A 16,682-nucleotide genomic window follows, 5' to 3' on the forward strand; every position below is an offset into this window, starting at 1 on the left:
TTGTGGAATAATGGCACTGACTATTCTGCAGAATAGTCTCCAGCGGACCTCAGGAGTGTCTCAGTTTGCACAAGATAAAACACTGGGAGGTGAAATATATTTTAGCAAAATTCTAGGTGTGCTCTGTGTTTTTAATTGACCGTGCCCACCTTGCCTTAAATGAAGTGGTTTAAACATAGCAGGCTGAAAACATGCATCTTGGGCAGACTACGTTTGTTTTTTCCAACAGCTAGTCATTGCTGAAGTAGCAACATATTGTAATCAGTCTGATTTTACATCAAACTGCAGTTTCAGATTCAACTGTTAATGCACCCAAAATAGAAATAGAACATAACCTCCAATTTGAAACACAAAAGTCTGTCTTCACCATCATATGACATGGACCGATAAAAAGGCTTTGATATTAATAAAAATAAATTTGACACAGATTTCTAGGATGAATAATGAGGGAAATAAAATATTCTTGATTAGATTATCTGTAGAAACAACAGTAACACAGGAATGAAGCAAAAAAGAACACCAACAAACATACAAAAATTTAATTCTCCATCTTTGGAGATGGCAGGTGTTGCCACCACTCACTATATGCTCAGAGGGCTATAGGTACATTCTTAAACCTCAAGATTTTTTGCCTATGAGTGAATTAATATTAGGGCTGCAATTAACTGTTAATCATGTAAAAATTTAATCACATAACTCTCAATCTCACAGTTACTTAAAACTGATGGTGCTGAAAGATCAACAATGCTCCGCCAGTATTATTATGGCTCCATTTTTTCAAAACATGGCTGTTCTATGATTCTGCTTGAGCTTGGATTGTGGAAATATTCTGGTGCATTACTGTAGTAAGGAATAATCCCTCTTCTCTCTTGCTGAAAGAGAAAGCGATAACTTGCTTGTTAAATGAACTGCTCAACAAGCTCACACTTAGGACAATTTATAACACATCTGCACCAATCTGAGCAAAGTAGTCCTAAGCCACTTTGCAAAACAAAACACAAGCTACATTGAAGTTCAGAAAGCTTTGTTTTGCAATATATTACAATTTCAGGCTATTTTTAATTTGCTGACACTCCTAGTAATTATACAACAGAAGCTGTTCATGTGCTACCTTTTCACTAAAATAAAGATATGAAAGCAGATTAGTAGTTCATGATACTTTATTTCTTAGTGCCAGTAATCACAAAGGTAACCGTAATAATTGCTCCCAGGTCAGTAGGTGGGTGGAATGAGATGCTTTGTTGGAAGAAGGCACAAATCATAAGGACTATTCTATTCATAAACCCAATCATGAGCACAAGATTTGAAGTTCACAAGTTCCGCAGGCTTAAACCACAAGTTGATCTCTTTTTGAGCACTTTCCACAGAGTCACTCCCATGAATGATGTTCCTACAGGAAAGACCAAGAATTTAGTTACGGTTTTGTGGTAAGACTCTGGAACAGACTACTGATGTGCATATCTTCACATCTGGAACATCTAGGTTTTTAATAAAGTATCCACAAGATTCAATCATAGCTTAAAAGATTTCTCAGTCATACACACAAGATAGACCTGTCAAACATTTAATCAAGCGACTGTTCAACTGCATGAGTAGCCTTACAGTTTAGTTTCCCATTCATCCAGAGAAACTAGCTCTCTATCAGTACCTAATAAAGGGGAACAGTTAAATTGTTTGACCAAAGAAGGCTGAATGAGCAATTTTTCATCCTGTTAGCATAAAGGCATTTTATTCTGCTGAAGGTATACAAATCTTATATTTGACATAGTGAAGCATCTATTCTGAACATTTTCTTTTAAAAGTTTTGATAATTAGTACTATTGCAGTAGCATCCTGCAAGTCTTGTTTAATACGCACAAAGTTAAATTCTAGCACCAACCTGCCCACTTGAATGCAGAAGTCGCCACGGATAGTGCCAGGCTTGGAATCTGCTGGGTTAGTTTCCCCCAACATTACTCTCCCTGTCTTCACCACATTCAGTCCTTCCCAAACCTACAAGAATAAATGGGCTTGGAACATATGTCTAACCACAGAACTTTATCAGATGGAAGGGATGAAAGCTTTTATTATAGAACATGTTCTTCAATAAATTAAACTCACAACAAATTTCAATTGTTTAGAAGTGACTATAGTTGCCAGTATTTCTTACAGCAACTTCTTCGTGGACACACAGACATTGCTCCATACTCTGTAGTCTTTCCACAGAGTACTGCACTGAAGAACAAAACAAGTTGAGAGGAAAATGGGTGCTTGAACTTGGATATGAGAAGACTCCTTTTTCAGCTTCAGTATCCGTAATACTATATCAAAGTCTACCTGGACAAGGCCCTAAACAAGAGGATGGGCAACCTAAGGCTCTCTTCAGCCCCAGCCAACATGGCCAATTGTCAGGAATGTTAAACGCTGTGGTCCAATACAGCTAGAGGGCCACAGGTTCCCCATGCTTACCTTAGACACAAACTAGTAGTCATAAATTCCCAATAAATGGAAAGGGCTGTTTATAAGAGGCAACATGGTAAGTGTATAAAATTATGCATGGCAAGAGGAAAGTGGACAGAGATTTCCCCCCCCCCTGTCTCTCATGACACTGGAATTCATGGACATCCAATGGAGCTGAACATTGGAAGATTCAGGACAAACAAAAGAAAGTACTACTTCATACAGTGCATAGTTAAACTGAATTCACTCCCACAGGATGCAATGAGGGCCACCAATGTGGGTGGCTTTAAAAGAGAATTAGACAAAATATGTGGAGGATAAGGCTATCAATGGCTATATTCTGCCTCCAGTTGGAGGCAGTATGCTTCTTAATACTAGTTGCCAGGAACCGCAGAATGGGAGAGTGCTCTTGCGCCCAGATCCTGCTTGCAGGCTTCCCATAGGCATCTGGTTAGCCACTGTGAACAGGGTACTGGGCTAGATGGGTCACTGGCCTGATCCAGCAGGCTCTTCTCTATGTTCTCATATTAAAAATACACTGCAATTTTCCCCCACTAAGATCAATCTAAGAAAGATACAAGCCCTGTTCAGAAGTTTGGTATCAGCAGGTACCAAATGTGCAGGCTAACCCCACCCCCTAGATCACTGTTCTTCAACCTTGGATCCCCAGATGCTTTTGGACTACAACTCCCATCATCCTTAGCCACTGGTCAAAGAATCATGGGAGTTGTAGTCCAACAACATCTGGGGACCCAAAGTTGAAGAATATTGCCCTAGATGACACCATGCATGCTGGATGCTTTACATTCAATGTCAAGTCTGAACGGGGCCATATGCACATGCACAGGGCTCCCTCCACACAGATCAGAGCCAAGACTGACGAGGGTTCCCATTGGTGTGAGGTGCTCAATCCATGTATTTATGGCCCACTTCAAAATGACACTACATCTAATGGGGCTACTCTGTACAAATTTTTTAGCCCTTTCAGTCATTTGACACCTATAAATAGCAGACACCTGGAAAGGGTTACAGATAAAAAGTGAATTCTCAAGAATTCACTGGTGTGGGCTTTAAAACTACAAAAGACAAATGACCTGGCTTACAAGTTACATCTTGGAACTAACTGGGAACAGTGGAGATATTTATCTTTCACAGAGTTATTTAAAGTTTATAATATAGCATCAATGGTTTCCCAATTTTCTAAAACACTTACTGTACATCTGTACCATAAGTCCAGGACTTTCTCTCTTTAAATAAGGTTGGAAATGTATAGGGCCTTCCCTTCTTTCCTGTTACAGAATGTAAGACCAAGAGGCCAGTTCAAAGCATGTTTACTTGTAAATCCTACAATTTTATCGGATCTACTTCGTAATAAACATGATTAGAATTTGGCTGCACAACATTCATGGCATCATTAACAGACTGTAAGAGATTATTTTGGAAGCTGTCTATCATTTAATTGTCTCACCACTGTAACCGGAAAGAAGACACGAGAGAAATTCCGAGTGGAATTTTTTAAAATTAATCTCTAAGATGCATTTAAATATTGCTAGTCCTAATGATCTTTTAAGACCCCACTTTAAATGGTCATCAATCCTATAGGGTTGTAAGTGAAACTGTGACCCAATAGCCAAACCTGAGCCATCTCAACTTTCCTTACTTTTCCACAAAGGTCTAAAGGATGGGTAGCTAACCTGTGGCTCTTGAGATGTTGTCAGACTAAAACTCTGACTACTGGTCATGCTGATAGGGGTTAATGAAAGTTAGAATTAACATCTGGAGGGTATCAGGTTTGCCACCACTGTTCTAAAGAGACTAACAAAATTAATGTTTAAAGTTCACATAAAAATACTTACCATGGCTACTACAGGCCCAGAATTCATATATTTAACCAAACCAGGGTAGAACGGCCTGTCTTTCAAGTCAATATAGTGCTGTTTGAGAAGCTCTTCAGAAGCCTATAGAGGGAAGAGGGAGAGCAATTGGTTAACCCCCATTCTTGGTTGGGGAAAGGAGCTGCTTAGCCACCCCCACTTAAGCTACAAGAACTTAATAAAAGTCCTACTGGATCACACCAAGAGCTTATCTACTCCATCATCCTGTTTCCCATAGTGGTCAGCTAAGATGCCTATGAGAAGGCCACAAGCAGGACTGTAACACTGAACTAGTACAGTGCCAGACAACATGCAGGAAAGCACACATAACTAAATTCAGAGTTAGGCTGTAAGAAAGCAAACTAATGGTAGTTTATATTTGGGGAGTCAGTATCAACAGAATGTCTAGCAAACTATTGCTGTAAATCCTATATATTATCTTACCCAGTATAACCTTCTAGTCAAAGTCATAGCAACTTGTTAGTTTTGGGTCACACAGGTAGTCTAAATAAAACCTTCTGTACCTCTCAGGAAATGGAAGACTGCCAAACAGAAAACAGTATGAAGACAAGACTTGTATGTGTGTAATTCCCTTACTCTTGTGTAAGCTGCAGAAAGTGCACACTGATGCAAGGGTATATTTAGGTGTCCTATGGTTATATGAACTGAATTAAAAACACAACACACATGTAGACCACATTGTAACCCTTGAATAAAATATTTCCTTGAGGGGAAGCCCCCTCCATAAATAAGAACATTTCTGAGTGAAAGGACACAAGAGTTCAAATCACCCATAATCTGCAACTCATGTCACAATTCAAATTTAGATAGAACATGGACTGATGTGGACTATTTGGGCAAAATATATCCATGTGTTGAAATATTTCAAAGCTGTTAGGGATAAGCAATCTAAAACACCAGCTCATACCTCAATCTCCACTTTTTATTTTGAACTCTCACTGGTAGTTCCACCTCGTGTCACGTCATATATGCTGCGAGAATGACAGCTTTCTGGTGTTAACCTGAATCAGGTCCCTCATATTGATAAATGACTGCTGTACGTATGTTGTGCATCTCAGCCCTCTTTTAAAGAATGACCAAAAAAATCTGTATCTATCAAACAATGAAGCACTGGAAAGTGGAACCTTGAAAGAAGTTGCTGCAGGAGAGGGACTGCAAGTAACATCATAAGATGGATGTTTCCAGGTACCCCACCACCCCCACCTTTGGAAGCCTTACTGTGAGTAAAATTATAGGAGGGGCATTACTAGGACCAAAGTGAAGCTATCAAACTCCCTTCTTATTTTTGCTATTGCCAGGAAGTGTAAAGCTGCCTAACAGGAAATGTAATAATATTACACTTATAGAATTGAAAAGTTGTTCTTTTCTTTGTTATGTTGATGTTTTATTGTTCTTGTTATTTTGAAGTTTTCTTGCAATTGTGTATTCTGAGATATATTGCTGTTCTCTTTGTTATAAGCTGTTTTGAGCACAATTTTTGTGTGTGGAAAGTTAGCATACAAGTAAGATGACGATGATGAGTTGGGGAAAGCCCACTGCAAGCACTCAGTTCAGATTTTTGGCAAGCCTGATCTGTTCCTCCTCTGGTAGTTTCTTAGGCAGGGAGGAAGAGTATGGGAAAAGGGTGGATCCACTTTTTGTTCTGGTCCTACCCACTTTAGCCCTCCCCTGTAGCCTGCAGCCCCCCATCACTGCCCCCCCAGCAGAAAAAAGGCTCTCTAACAGTTCTTTACTGCATCACTTACAAAGAAATAAAAATTAAACTTACATGCACAAATTTCATAGCCACTAGACGGAAGCCCTTCTGTTCAAATCGCTTGATGATTTCACCTGTTAATCCCCGCTGAACTCCATCAGGTTTGATGGCAATGAATGTGCGCTCTGTGTTGGAAGCCATTATTCTACTGCAAGAGAAATCAGTGGATACCAACAGCAAGACAGACCAGTATTGGCATTATCCCAACATTAAAACAAACCACCACAGAAGATGAACTAACAGACCAAGGACAGCGATCTAGATCAGCAAGAGTGCCTCAGGTAGGCTGCTCTGGTGCCCTCTAGAAGTTGTTGGACTACAACTCTAATCATCCCTGACCACTGGCCATGATCACTGGTGCTGACGGAAGTTGGAGTCCAACAATGTCTGGAAGACCACCAGGTTGGGAAAAGCCGACCTAGCATGTGAAAAAGGCACAAGGTGCTTCCTGCTCATCAAGGTGACTGCTGTTCAACACAAATGGGTCAAGTTGCCAACAATAAAACACAGGGTTAAAAACAGATTCTTCCTCTCCTAGAAACACCAGCATAAGACAAGCTCTGGGAAAGTAAGTTTTCTCCCTAACCCTAAAAGAAAGTAGCAACAGCAGTTGGCAGCCTCCAATGTTATCAGCCTCCAATGCCATTCCTTCTCTTCTTGTGACTTGGGCTTTGCCATCTTAAAGAATCCCCAGATCCTGGGATTTCTCAAGAATTCTGTTAGTAAAAAGATACCTCTTCTATCATCTTCATCAAATTAGGAGTGTATGAAATTATTACTTTAAAATGGTGCTTTGAAAAGTCAAGGTTTAAACAGAGCAAGCCACTGCATTCAAACAACACACAAAAGTAAACATGGAACAGATTTGAGATCTTTGTCCATTTTTTAAATATACGCTTCTTTTCCCTGCAGCGTTACCAGATAGATGGCAATCTTATGAAGCTGCAAAGAATCAGATTCCTTTCTCTAAAATAAATCTGCGATGCTACGCTGGTCTATGAAGCAGAGATACAAAGGTTTGTAGGGGTGATGCTTATTATGCGATATGGTGGTGGTTTGGCGAAAAAGCGAAATGGCGGTATGCTGTAGGAGGCAGGTCTTCTCCACCCCAGGGAAGAAATGCGGCTCCCTGCGGAGAGGTGGCAGAGTAGAAGTGGCACCGGTCCTCGGTTTCACGCAGGCAAGGCTGTCATTACCTTGCTTCCACCGCCGCCCGCCACCTGTCAAGCAGGAGCCCTTTGTTCTTCCTTCCCTCAGGCAGAGTGTATTTGGACCTCAACTAACCCAGTTGCCTTTAAGGCTCTTAGGCTGCAATCCTGTACCCAGGTACCTGAGAGTAAGGCCCACTAAACTCAACGGGATTTACTTCCGAGTATATAGGCTTGTGCTCTTCGGCGCTACCTCCACGGCGGCCTGCCTACCATCTCCCATGTAGCGAAAAGACATACTGCCTCAGTCGCCTCACGTTACAGAGGCCTGAAAGGGGGGGGGCTGAAGTGGTCCCTCCTCCACATGGTTGCAAATGCTTTTTAGAAAGGCACGCCATCACCCCATTTCTTCTTTAGCCGGTTTCGGCCATATTCCCTCCACCCCCTTCTCTTTAATCCTCTTTTCCCCCCCTTCCCTCCTTTTGCCCCAGAACCTCGGTTTGGTTTCTTCCTCCAGGAAAACAAAGGGGGGAAACGGCTTACCTCAGTTGCAGGGACTCCTGGCCGGCCTGGATAGCGTGGCTGCAGCTGCCGTCTCCCTGAATTCCTTCTGGGGAAAAGGCGGAGCAAGGCCGGACGGACGCCGGAGACGGAACCTAGCCCAACCCCAGACAGGAAAGAAGAAGGCGGGCTTCGTCATAGGCCTCCACCTCCTCAGTTGCGTGGATCCTCCTCATTCTTCCAGTCTTCACAATGGAAGGAGCGGGTCCAGCTTTCCACCCAATAAAGACAGGTTAGAGGTAAGGGGTTCATTAGAAAGAGAGATCTTTTCTTTCTCCTCAAGGAGTGGGAAAAACAGTCTGAACAATATAAAGAATTGGGGGTTGAGTACACTCAAAGTAGACACATTGAAATTAATGAACATAAGTTATAGGGTAATCCTAACCATGTCTACTTAGAAGAAAGTCCTAATGAGTTCAGTAGGGTTTACTGCCAGGAAAGTGAAGTTAGGATTGCAACCTAAGCCATGTTTATTAATATCACTGGGTCTACTATGTAGGTAGGATTAACATTGGATACACCCCGGGCCTTAAATGTGGGGATAGAAGGGGGGAATTAAACGATGAAAAATTGCCAAAAGAGGCGGTGGCGGCTAACATTGCACGAATCCTTTTTACTCTCAGTGCATAACTAGGACTTAAGAACATAAGAAGAGCCTGCTGGATCAGGCCAGTGGCCCATCTAGTCCAGCATCCTGTTCTCACAGTGCTCAACCAGGTGCCTGGGGGAAGCCTGCAAGCAGGACCGAGTGCAAGAACGCTCTCCCACCTGAGGCTTCGGCAACTGGTTTTCAGAAACATACTGCCTCTGACTAGATAGCCCTGTCCTCCATGAATTTGTCTAATCTTCTTTTAAAGCCATCCAAGCTGGTGGCCATTACTGCATCTTGTAGGAGCAAATTCCATAGTTTTAACTATGCGCTGAGTAAAGAAGTACTTCCTTTTGTCTGCCCTGAATCTTCCAACATTCAGCTTCTTTGAATGTCCACGAGTTCTAATATTATGAGAGAGGGAGAAAAACTTTTCTCTATCCACTTTCTCAATGCCATGCATAATTTTATACACTTCTATCATGTCCCCTCTGACTCACCTTTTCTCTAAACTAAAAAGCCCCAAATGCTGCAACCTTTCCTCATAAGGGAGTCGCTCCATCCCCTTGATCATTCTGGTTGCCCTCTTCTGAACCTTTTCCAACTCTATAATATCCTTTTTGAGATGAGGCGACCAGAACTGTACACAGTATTCCAAATGCGGCCGCACCATAGATTTATACAACGGTATTATGATATCGGCTGTTTTATTTTCAATACCTTTCCTAATTATCGCTAGCATGGAATTTGCCTTTTTCACAGCTGCCGCACACTGGGTCGACATTTTCATCGTGCTGTCCACTACAACCCCGAGGTCTCTCTCCTGGTCGGTCACCACCAGTTCAGACCCCATGAGCGTATATGTGAAATTAAGATTTTTTGCTCCAATATGCATAATTTCACACTTGTTTATATTGAATTGCATTTGCCATTTTTCCGCCAATTCACTCTGTTTGGAGAGGTCTTTTTGGAGCTCTTTGCAATCCCTTTTTGTTTTAACAACCCTGAACAATTTAGTGTCGTCAGCAAACTTGGCCACTTCACTGCTCACTCCTAATTCTAGGTCATTAATGAACAAGTTGAAAAGTACAGGTCCCAATACCGATCCTTGAGGGACTCCACTTTCTACAGCCCTCCATTGGGAGAACTGTCCGTTTATTCCTACTCTCTGCTTTCTGCTTCTTAACCAATTCCTTATCCACAAGAGGACCTCTCCTCTTATTCCATGACTGCTAAGCTTCCTCTGAAGTCTTTGGTGATTTGTTCTTGCAGTTACACGTGTGGAGTGGAATCTTCACATAAACTCCATGCATGCTGTGGTGATTTGAGTTCTGTGAACATGAATCACAGAATGAGGACTGGCATAAAACACCACTTTAATCTGCAGAAGCAAGTCAACAATTCATACAGCAGTTTCAGGCCTTCCTCTGCTCCTCTGGCTAAAGCTGCATTCCAATACGCATCTACTCAGAAGGAAGTTCTGTTGGGTTCAGTGGGACTTACTGCAGGTAAGTATGTATTGGATTGCAGCCTAAGTTGCCTAAGAGTGCATCCACAAATGGTCAGAATTTAAGAAAGGGTTGACTAGTGCTCTAAATTATGATTCCTACACATAGTTTGAAAGAGACCCAATGCTTTAACTACCATGATTATCGGTGCTGCAGAGTTACTGTGATTAAGAATCTTTCCAACTACTGTAGAAATGCATTGTTCATTGTTCACTGTAGGAACTCTATAAAGAATGTTTGTTGCATATACAGTGGCCTTAAAGAAGCTTCTCTAAAATTGCAGTCCTACACACACTTATTAGGGAGTCCCACTGAACTCCCTAGACTATTATTATTTCTGAGTAAAGGTGAATAGGATCATACTGTAAATGCCCTTGGTTCCACTTGTACCTCATAACATAGCTATATAACTACCTCGTCCATACAGAATGGTCATAGAAACACATTTATGTATTAAGGATTTCTCAAGGTATATGGGTCTCCCATCACCACCACTTTATCCTCATAGCAACCCAAGGTTAGGCTGAAAGTGACTGGCCCAAGGTTACCCAGTGAGTTTCGAGGCAAAGTGGGGATTTAAACTCAAGTCTCCCCTATCCTAGTCTAACACCCCTAACTACTACACTGCACTGGCTATCTACATGGGTAGATGGGTTTTCCATAATTAATTTTAGAGAACTGCAGGATACCCCCATATCATCAGCAGACACACTGAGAACTCCTCCCCAAAAGTCTAATAAGATGCCTTTATGGTCAACTCCCTCCACACATTTCTAGATAAACTGAACTGTCCTTCCGACTGAATATAGAAGCACAACAAATCACCCAAAATTAATTTTAAAAGCCCTTAAGACAAATCTTATCTTACACTAACCAAAACTATGTCCTTCAGTTTCCTAAAGTTGGGCACCTAGTTTTGGAAGTATGCAAATTTAGAATATGCCATTTAATATTCAGTTAATCCTCCAGCTTTTAATCAGCTAAATGCCTTCAATTGTTGACAGCCTTATTATAGTTACTGTAATAAGACTGTCAACCAAGTGAAGGATATGCTATAGTTTATAGTATTTAATGTTAAACATTCTCAGCACAGAACTAAATACCACAATTTCAGTGTTGTCTATCATGTGAGCAAATCACAGGAGATCCATGATAGTATCTGATTCTTACCCCATACTTAAAAGCAGCCACACCCTCAAGTAGATCAGGCCCTTAGGGCAGAAGTTAATCTTTCCCTTGCACCATTTTCCTGCTCAAAATCCCTCCTCCAAAGATGCTATTAGCACCAGCTAGAGCAGGCATGTATAATAAGGATACCCACCATGATTAACAGCAGCTTCATAGGGGCAATTCCTAAATGGGAAGACTGTGTAGGGAATAGTGTTAACACCCTCTCCCCCAGTGCTGTAGCTCAATGCAGTTCAGGGGGATGTGCAGCTGATTTTAAATCTTGGGGGAGGCGAATAATCAGGAGATCCAATCATATATATTTTGATAATCAAACATCATGCTAAACTGTTGCACTAGGGAAGGACTGTACATGTTTTGTGTACAGGAGGTCCCAGGTTGAATCCCAGCATTTCCATTTCAAAGAAGCAGGTGGCAGATGAAGGAAAATACCTCTGTCAAGACTTTGGAGAGCCGTTATCAATCAGAGTAGACACTACTGGGATGAACTGCTGTAGGAAAATTTCCTATGCTCAGAGATGAGAATTAAATCCATGGTCTGAGCTTTCAAATGTACAGGCAAATCATGATTTAGAGCAGTTTGTTTACTTTTTTTTTGGACTTCCTAACACTCCTCCCAATGCAGTGATCTCTGGAGACATAGCATCAGCTATGGTTTATCAATTCGGACAGCATATTAAACCCTAGTTAGTACAAACCGTGGTTTGCACATCTACCTCAAACCATTGTTTCTGATTTTGGTTTGCTTCCACATCACAAATCATGGTTTGCTACTTTAGATATTACACCAAATCATAATTCAGCTTGTTTAACAGTGGTGTGACATGATGTCTAAATTGAGCCTGTGTGTCATCTTTTTAATAATTCATGCAATCAAGATAAGTAAACATGTATGTAGTTGTAATAAAGCTCAACTGAATTAAGAAGCAATTATCAAAATGCCTTCCTTTTCAACAACAAACAATAATAGAAATGAGTGACAGGAGGCAGAGCTTAGTCAGTGTCCCTCATGTTAATCTCCTTTTCTCATAAAAGCACATTTCATAAGCAGCTACACTAATCTTGCCTTAACATGGTACATCAACATTGCTAGAGTGAGAAGGGATAAGAGAGTTTAATAACCATATGTATAAAGTTTTATTTTCAAAATATTGCAATCCATGCATATCCATTTGAAGCAAAACTAAAGCTGAATTTTGCCAACATTTGTTACATTGAAGTCTTACGTTCTATACACTGCATTTAAATTACTTTTTAATGTAGTGATTTACATTGCTCCAGTCATGACTTGGCATTTTAAGGTGAAACAAAAGAGCCATTCTGCTAATCAATTTTAGGCGGTATGTTCTTTATCGCTTGTGTAACATATTCGGCACTGAAGAAGACAGTTTTTATCTAATAGCTTCTAACAGATAAGCACAAGCTTAACCTAAAATAACGGTTGACTCAACTGAGTACAATTAATATAATAAATTTAAGCATGTGCACTTGATAACTGCTGAGTAAGAGCAAAACAATTATGCTATTCTTTCATAGCCTTCACCCCATGACTTTTTCTAACAGGAATAAAGTATATTCCAGTTTAGTAAATAAAGCCTTGTTCAGTTAGCACAACAAACACAATGACATTTTAAAAACACACAGGACATTTTTCCACAAAATGTACATGAAAGTGCCTGGGGGAAGGGGAAACAATCCTAGAGGATAATTGAACTGTTTCCAGAGCAACAGTCAACAGAACAAAAGAAAAAGCAAGTAGTACCATAAATTTTAGTCATAGATCCATGGGTGTTTACAGCTTGTGTAGTCAATAAGTTCTTCAGGCATGAACCATAGATTGATTTCAGTCTCGGCATTTACTACAGAATTGCTGCCATGAATTATATTTCTAAAGGGAAAACCCCCAATTATTTCTAAAAAATCATTTGTGATAAACAGAGAGAAGATTGTAGAAATAGTAGCTTTGTTTGCTATTATGTTTTGACAAATGGACAATAAAAACCTTTTTTCTATTTAAACCTTGCATATAGTCCTACAAAGATGAGCATATGTATGGGGTCACACTGTTTTTGATGGATAAAGCCTTCTGTGTTTCAGTAGTACCAAGGAGCTACTTCTTTTCCATTCCTTCATACCTACCTAAGACAAAAATATTTAGAGGGCCACATTCAAACTGTGTACAAAGTTCGGAAGTCTAAATTTCAATCACAGTCTACAATTTTACAATGCCACTTGTTAGACAAGCACTATCACACAATGTATTTTGTAAAGGAACACTGAGGCGCTACAACAGAACTCAGTTGTGGTGATTGTTTATAGCAGGCCATGCTGATTCCATAACCTGCTATCCCATTGCATATAGGAGAATAAGGAAATGTGGCAAGCGGAATTGAGGCATCAACAGTCACAAGTAAAGGAAGGTGCTGAGACAACATAAGTAGGCAAAAGAAGCAGGATCTTGTTGGGCCTGCTGTAGTATGTGGGGAAAATGAGAAGCATCAACTGTTCAGATAACTATTCATTTATACACGAAGTGTCTGATTATCTAATTTTTTAAAAAAATCACATTGATAAAATATTTGTATTCTGAAGGTTAATCTTACATGTAGACTAGAACTAGTCAGCAATTCAATATTAAAAGTTACCTGCCAACCTGCACACAGAAGTCTCCACGAATTGTGCCAAGCTTGGAATCGGCAGGATTAGTTTCTCCTAGCATTACTCTTCCAGTCTTAACTACATTAAGGCCTTCCCATACCTTCAACAACCAAAGAACTGAGATTACAATTATCATCATAGTAAAAGTTAGTATATCACATTCTCCTCAATTTCACAACAGCAAGACTAATATGTGTGCAAATGGCTTCTCAAAATTCACCCTATTTGTGGACAGAGAAACTGGAAGGAATCTTTTCATCAAATTTCTCCAGGGGGAAAAGAAATTGGTGCACAATTTCTTGGGGATGGGGCTACCCGTTCACAGTAGCACTAGCACAGCTTCTTTTCCCTCAAGATGTGCGCATGTACACACGTGTGTGTGTGTGTGTGCGTGTGCACACTGGCACTGCTGAAAGTGGCAGCAGCTGTGCTATTAACCTGACCACCATTTTATACCCTTCATAATTCCCTGGACCTAGTGTAATTCTGGGACATTGTGGAAAGAACAAATGGCAGCTGCCACAAGAAATTATACCAAGTGGTCTTTTTCTAGGGAAAAGAAAAAACTCAGAAAATTTATTTGAAAAGTCTGAGAAAATTTCATCTTAGCTCTAATTAATAATGCTCATGCCATACATAAAAATAACTTGATTAAAAGTAATAAGCTTTGAAGCTTTCCAAGGACCTTACAACAATGACTAGAATCAAGTATAGCATTATGCACACTTAAGACCCACTGATTTTTGTGGGACTTAATGTGCACAACTGTGCACTGCATTATGGCCAAAATGCATAGGTGTTGCTCACAGGGACATATGAAGCCTTTTACTGTGCGAGGTCATTGGTCCTATGAGCAGTTTGCCAAGGTCTTTCTCAGACCTACTCATTGGTTGTGCCATCTTTGTTCAAGGACGTTATTCTGTTTCAGGATTATAATTAACACTGTGTGTAGAATATATTATGTGTACTATGTACACACAATTGCCTAGTACCACACAACCTCCCATGTGCCATTTCATTTTGGTAGCCTTAAAATGTACAAAATCCTCTCCTACTTTTGCTACTGACTGCTCCCACATTGTATCCATCAATCAGTTGGTAGGTCACTTTTTTTTTTTTTTACTAAAAAACATTGGTCATCATAAAATTACAAATGAGCAGAGAGATACATTTTAACACAGATGATCCCTAGTACGTTGGACCCCATCTTGTGTGATCATTTTTATCTGACCCATTGGACCGCTAGAGAAAACACAGACACCTTATTTGTAACATATTATTCCTATTAACCAGTAAGTAACAGATTTCCCCCTTAATGTTCAAAAAGGAAACTGTCCGAAGAATCCCTTTCAAAAAACTATCCATAAGAGAATTATGCAGAGAGCAATATAATACATAACAAACAATGTCTTCCATTTCTCCCTGACCATAGATTTACAAATGACCATTTACAGGTATTCCACTTAATCTCTCCTCTAAATACAATGTAGGCATAGTTTAGAATCTTAAAAAACAGTGAATTCTTTCTTCACTGCACCAATTCAGTACCTGTTCCTCCTGTCTTGGTGTTAGTAGCAAGCCAGCTACATGCAAAAAGTTTTCCTGATAGCTTCAGACACAAGGCCTGATCACATTCTGGCTTAAAGCGGATCTGGTGCTTTTTGCAGATCCTTTTAATCTGGACCGTTTGCATGACGTTTTTGCCAGTGCGAATGCATTCAGCTGCTATTGCCTTTAAATCCAGATTAAATCAATGCGATAAAAATCTGAAATTGGTTTGAAAATCCTCACCTGCTTCGGAGCCAATCTGCTGTGTGTGGGTTTTTTTCTCAGCTGTATTCGGCTGCATGGGTTGTTTGTCTCCCTTTTCCAGCCCCCCTATACTGCCTATGGACATCATTTTGTTTCCTGCCGCTAAACAAACTTCCGGTCGCTCTAGCCTTCTTTTCCCTCACTTTCTCCCCAGCAAGTTCCCTTCCTTGGTCCTTTAAACCAGCTACATGCTCCGTTTACTCGCTATTTTACTTTACGAGCTGGGTGGGGGCAGTGAGGGGCAGCGAGGGAAGAGAAGGGGCACTGCGCTGCCACTCTCCCCAGCGCCTCTCTCTGCCGGGGGGAGGAGGAGCTGCTTCGCTCAGTGCCAGTTTGTGCGGAAGAGACCAGGCTGGTATTTAGGGCCGGTGCTTGGGTGGGTGAGCAGCCCCTCGCCCCCTCCCCGTCAAGGAAGCGGCAGCAGCGAGCAGTCCTGCCAGCCAGCGAAGGCTGCCTTCCCTACAGCCAGCGTGAAAGCCCAAGGAGGAGGGAAGAGATGCAGCCCAGAGAGCAGGACTTGCCGTGGGATGCGCCAGGGCAGCCCTGCTTGGTTTTCTGGAGGGGAAGGAGAGGGGGGTCAACCTGACCCCCCCATCTAACACTTTCCAGCCAGGACGCAGCCCAGGGAAAGCTCCTGCAGAAGCCCTGTTGCAACCAAGGTCTTGTTCACAAAGAGGTTATGTGCGCACACACACACAAACACAAAAATATACACACTGTGCACAATAAACATTTCATTCCTTATTCACAAAAAAGGGGCTTTGTCTAGACTCAGGAGATAAAACTGACAACAGAAAAAAAGTAATTTGGTGTCAGTTGCACCCCCCACTGTCTCCTGGGTTAGCGTGAGATTGATAGAAAAACCCACCCCTTCTCGATTAGCAGTGGGGATGTTCTGGAGGGAGTTAACATTTAAATTGGGGTGTGGGGCCACAAGGAAACACCAATACTAATAAAAGCGAAGTTGTGTGAACAACACAGCAGATTGGAAGGTAGGGAGGACGGACGTGGCAGAGAGGCACAACATGTACCAGTGCCTGGTGGAGAGCTGTCCAGAGAAGTTTAAGAGCAGCAAAGACCGCAAGGAGCACTTGGTCAAAGTTCACTGCTACCCTTCTGATTTTCGCT

General features: G+C 41.2%; 2 protein-coding genes across 2 annotated transcripts; both read right to left on the bottom strand.

The window, feature by feature from the left end:
- Positions 1–1,142: 1,142 nt before the first annotated feature.
- LOC133379882 (nucleoside diphosphate kinase) lies at positions 1,143–7,909 on the bottom strand. Its single transcript, XM_061615998.1, has 5 exons — positions 7,782–7,909; positions 6,103–6,238; positions 4,296–4,397; positions 1,880–1,992; positions 1,143–1,390 (listed from the first exon to the last, which is right to left on the bottom strand). The coding sequence occupies exons 2-5, from the start codon at positions 6,229–6,231 to the stop codon at positions 1,273–1,275; spliced, it is 462 nt and encodes a 153-aa protein (XP_061471982.1). The 5' UTR covers positions 6,232–6,238; positions 7,782–7,909; the 3' UTR covers positions 1,143–1,272.
- A 4,945-nt stretch (positions 7,910–12,854) lies between these two features.
- On the bottom strand, positions 12,855–15,435 carry LOC133378742 (nucleoside diphosphate kinase B-like). The gene is made up of 4 exons (XM_061613368.1): positions 15,291–15,435; positions 14,278–14,291; positions 13,730–13,842; positions 12,855–12,972 (listed from the first exon to the last, which is right to left on the bottom strand). Exons 1-4 carry the CDS (start codon positions 15,433–15,435, stop codon positions 12,855–12,857), a joined length of 390 nt encoding a protein of 129 aa, XP_061469352.1.
- Positions 15,436–16,682: the final 1,247 nt, after the last annotated feature.

Source organism: Rhineura floridana, chromosome 3 (genome assembly GCF_030035675.1).
Source record: "Rhineura floridana isolate rRhiFlo1 chromosome 3, rRhiFlo1.hap2, whole genome shotgun sequence".
In the NCBI taxonomy this organism is placed as follows: domain Eukaryota; kingdom Metazoa; phylum Chordata; class Lepidosauria; order Squamata; family Rhineuridae; genus Rhineura; species Rhineura floridana.

Coding starts and splice junctions, on each gene's coding strand:
- LOC133379882 (XM_061615998.1), bottom strand. CDS start 6,231: ATGGCTTCCAACACAGAGCGCACATTCATTGCCATCAAACCTGATGGA. Junction 4,398..6,102: donor TGGCTATGAAATTTGTGCAT/GTAAGTTTAATT, acceptor TTCCCTCTATAG/GCTTCTGAAGAGCTTCTCAA. Junction 1,391..1,879: donor TTCTGCATTCAAGTGGGCAG/GTTGGTGCTAGA, acceptor TCTTTCCTGTAG/GAACATCATTCATGGGAGTG.
- LOC133378742 (XM_061613368.1), bottom strand. CDS start 15,435: ATGCAAACGGTCCAGATTAAAAGGATCTGCAAAAAGCACCAGATCCGC. Junction 12,973..13,729: donor TTCTGTGTGCAGGTTGGCAG/GTAACTTTTAAT, acceptor TTTTCCCTTTAG/AAATATAATTCATGGCAGCA.